Raw genomic sequence first — 4,160 nt, 5'->3', positions numbered from 1 at the left:
AGGAGTAAGACCTGAGCACTGGCAAGTGTGATCCAACCCTGTCTCTCCCCTTACCCCCCAAAAAAGGTCAATTCACCAAGAAGACAACAATCCTAGGTGTTTATGAATTTAACACAACTTCATATTACGAAAGGCTATGCCAGATATATCTAAAAGGAAAAAATTCAGAATCCTCAATACTCTCCCTTCCCTCAGTTCTCAACAGTGCCAGTCAGGATACAGAAAAATATCCCCAATACTGGAAAATAGAACAATACTATCAACCAACATGATCTCATAGATACATAATTTTTTATAAGAAAACGTATCACTTAGTTGAAATAGTTGATCATAATACATTTGTTTCCAGATAAAGAAAAGGAAAGTTACTAAAAAATAAAAAAGAAAAGAAAAAAATGAAATCAAAGAGAAGAGAGAAAAAAAAGAAAGACTAAAAGTACAGTCATAAGTTCATTTGTGAAAATTATTGTATCACCAATGAAGTTATTAATACAAAGGCAGAAGGTTCAGTAAGCTCTTGTTAGCTGTTCATTCTGTCAAATTGGGGATGTTCCTTTAGGGATGACAGCAACAAATCAATGAAGGTGTGTTCAGAAATTCAAAGCTACAACACTGTGACTTTTAGGGGCATATACTCAGCTGCAGAGAATCCTGGAAGATGGCCTGATTTGAACATTCTGACTGCACTTGTGGGCATGGTTACAGCTGCCAGGCTTTCCCAGAAGAAAGGAGATACTGGAAGAGGGGAGTGCCTGCACTTGCTCAAAAACAAAACAGAACAAAACAAACCCCTAGTGATATCAACCCAACAATTGGTATACCTGAAATGTGGTAATCAGTATCTCTGCAGAGTCATTGATGCAGTAGGCCATCCAAGAAACGGTGATTCCAAGTGATGGAGGCCTCAAGTGAGGCTCAACAGGTTGGGGGCTTGGTCCCCGAGCTCATAGATATTTATATACAATGTTCTGCTACAGCACTCACTTACTTACTGTCAAGCAAAAAGGGAATGTTCACTAAAAATAAATATTCCTCAGTAATGAGGCAAGTCTTAGCAAATTTCATATAAAAATATTTTTTCCAAAAAATACAGAAAATATATTTCATAGAATTAAATTAGACATCAATAGCCAAAAGATGGCAAGTAAAGCTTCAAACTGAGGAAAATAAGTGCTTTTCTATATAAATTTCAGATCAAAGGGTAAGTGCCACAAAAGGGGACTGGAAAGATAGCTGTGGGGCATTTGCCTTGCATGCAACTGATCCAGGAGGGACCCAATTCGATTTCTGGCATCCTATATGGTCCCCCAGACTGCCAAGGGTGATTTCTGAGTACAGAGCCAGGAATAACCCCTGAGCACCATTGGATATGACCCAGAAACCAATCAATTAATCAGTAAAAGTTTTTTTTTTTTAAATATCACAGGATATCACAAGTCATTCCAAACTGCAGGAAGATGACTCATAGAAGAATAAAAATTTAATTAACCAACTTCAGTGTTGATTCTGTCAGTCTAGATCTCTAGAAATGAAGAGATATTTGATTAAAATACCTGATTAAAGAGAAATGAATTCTTTGATTTAGTGGCTTAAAGGATAGTACTGTCAATGTTACTATCAGTCATAATTATCTTGGGTATGATAGTATGTTGGATCATTACATAATTCTGCATATTGAATTTCATCTGTCAGGCTGCTTTTTATAGTAAGATACAACCAAGCAACTGAGTAGAAATGCCACTCACTGCTCTTTAGGATATGTCTGGGGTTGTCAGTGGAAAAACAAACAATTAAGAGTGATCACGTGGCTCTGAGGTTTGGCAGAGATGACAGAATTGAGATCATAATTTCTTCTCTGAAAACAGTCATCACAGGAACTTCTCACTGCCGTCAAACTTAGAGCAATTTCTAGAGATGTGGTAATAACGGAGGAAAATGTAACTTGCTTTCTCCTAAGATCAGCGACTGTAAGCCCTTCCGTATCTCTTATTTCAAATTTCTCAGATGGTAAGTTTGTTGTATTCTTTTTTTAGCTTCTTGTGTTATGCTTCTTGTTTTGAATTTCCTGATGCAGCTTTGTTTCATTTTTTTTTTATCCGTGAGTTGTCATAGGATGTGGCTTTGGAGATAGAATGCTAACAGTAGAGAAGTTATTTTGGAAATTTATGAACAATTCTGTTGTTTGACACTATCCTATAAACAGCTATTCTATAGATGCAAGTATTAAAGTAAAATATAAGATTATTTTAAATTGTGCAGTTGTTATATGGTTGGAGGGTGGGGAGAAAAAAATTCTAAAATTTGCAGAAATTTGTCAAGATCTAAAAATGTTGGCAATGGATGTGTAAACCTGAAATGTTTTAGAAGTTATAATTATTAACTTTTATTGCATAATATTGGGGGGTTACTTTTAGGAGAAACTGTTCTTCAGACTTTGAGTCTATTTACAAAAGCATTGCAAAACATTGCAAATTAAAAAAGCATTGCAAAACAACCCTCTCCGCTTGTAAAACTTTTGAAAATATAAAATGATCTGCAAAATATTTCACTCTGTGCACACCAAGGTGAAAAAAAAAAGTTTTTCCTAAACACATTACAATTTCCATTGCATTTACTTGCAGTATCCTGAACTTTCCTTCTTTTATAACGTTAAGCATTGTGTCCTCAATGGACTCAATCATCACAATAACAGTGAAAAAACCGAGTAGTTACAACTTGAACCTGTCTTCTAGGAATATAACAGGGGATTTATGTAGTGGTTCCTCTTCTAGTAAACTACATAGCACATGCAAATTGAGAGATAATGCAGAAAAATCCTCAGTCATAACTGAAAATCCATGGGAGTTGAGCCAGCCCAATGCACATTCCATGTTTCATTGACTGTGACTGAATCCCCGGAGAGATTACTCTTTTGGACCATACAGTCGTGCATGTAGACCGTTATCAGTGTCTCTACTTAGTATATAAATATACCTAGTATATAGTATATAGATTCTCTATACTAGGAACCATCTATTTGGTTGATAGCTTTATCTGGGAATTGACATCCTCCCCAGATATGGGAAAATGTGAAAGGAAAACATAAGAAAACAGAGTCATGTGTAAAACCTGAATGACATGAAAATGTGTGATTCATTATGATTTATTAGTTGTGATTATTAGTATATGATTAGTTGTTATTATTTATTGTGATTTATTAGTTTTACTCATTCTTTTTTGTTTAGTTGTATTGTGGTATTGTTCTGAGGTCACTCAGAGAGACTCAGAGTCCAAGAAAAAGTTTAATTTCGCTGGCACACCCAGTGGCACTCATGGGTTACTCCTGGCTCTGTGCTCAGAAATCGCTCCTAGCAGGTTTAGGGGACCATATGGAAAACTGGGAATCGAACCTGAGTCTGCCCCAAGTCGGCCATGTGCAAGGCAAACATCCTGTGCTGTGCTATTGCTCTAGCCCTATTGAGGAGTTTTTTAGCCCACAATTGCACGGGAGTCCCAGATCCAAATTATGCAGCTTCCATCAGTGTTTTTCTAATCCTTTTTAAGAGTACATCCTTCTTGTGCAGGTAAGTAGGTATGCACAAGTTTATACACAGGTTACAATGCCATGATACTGGGAAATGTGGTTGCAATCTCAGAAAAGCCCCAGCAGTTAGCAATCAGCCTTAACAGTTAGTAATCAATAAAGATCATTTTCAGAGACTCTAGCTTTAAGGAGGTTCCTGCCTCTGGTCTGGGTTGATTATTTCTATGGACTCTGTTTAAAGAAAAACAAACAGTAAAATGGTGGTGGTGGGGAATATGGACTCCCTTGTGTCAAGCCATTATAGAATCTATTTCTGTATCTTTGACCTAGCTCTGGACAATCTCTAATCCCAGCATACTTACTCCTGTGCTCTTCAGCTCCCATTGGTTGCCTTAGGTGTACCTACTGTAAATTTAACTCCCTAATGGATTGTAGTTTACATTCCTTTGATTCATATGGCTAATTCTGGGCCACCTTTAACCCCTGAAGAGCTGTTAAACCTAAGGCCCTAGAGATCTTTCAAGAAGGTACACAGAATTCCAGAGGCATGTAATTTGCTTTTCTATCTCCTTTTGTTTAGTTTACTGATTCAGTGGCTATATAAACCCATACTAGAAGGAAACCTGTGCCCAAGTTT

The 4,160-nt window shown here is 36.9% G+C and overlaps 1 protein-coding gene across 1 annotated transcript in view; it reads left to right on the top strand.

The window, feature by feature from the left end:
• Positions 1–1,824: 1,824 nt before the first annotated feature.
• The window catches only part of LOC126001162 (ABC-type organic anion transporter ABCA8-like), a 14,400-nt gene continuing 12,064 nt past the window's right edge, over positions 1,825–4,160 (top strand). The window contains 1 exon segment of the mRNA XM_049768373.1: positions 1,825–2,007. Coding sequence (XP_049624330.1) covers positions 2,005–2,007 — 3 coding nt within the window. The 5' untranslated portion in view covers positions 1,825–2,004.

The sequence above is a fragment of the Suncus etruscus genome, chromosome 1, assembly GCF_024139225.1.
Source record: "Suncus etruscus isolate mSunEtr1 chromosome 1, mSunEtr1.pri.cur, whole genome shotgun sequence".
Classification (NCBI taxonomy): Eukaryota; Metazoa; Chordata; class Mammalia; order Eulipotyphla; family Soricidae; genus Suncus; species Suncus etruscus.
This window is presented reverse-complemented; position numbering and strand designations above follow the sequence as displayed.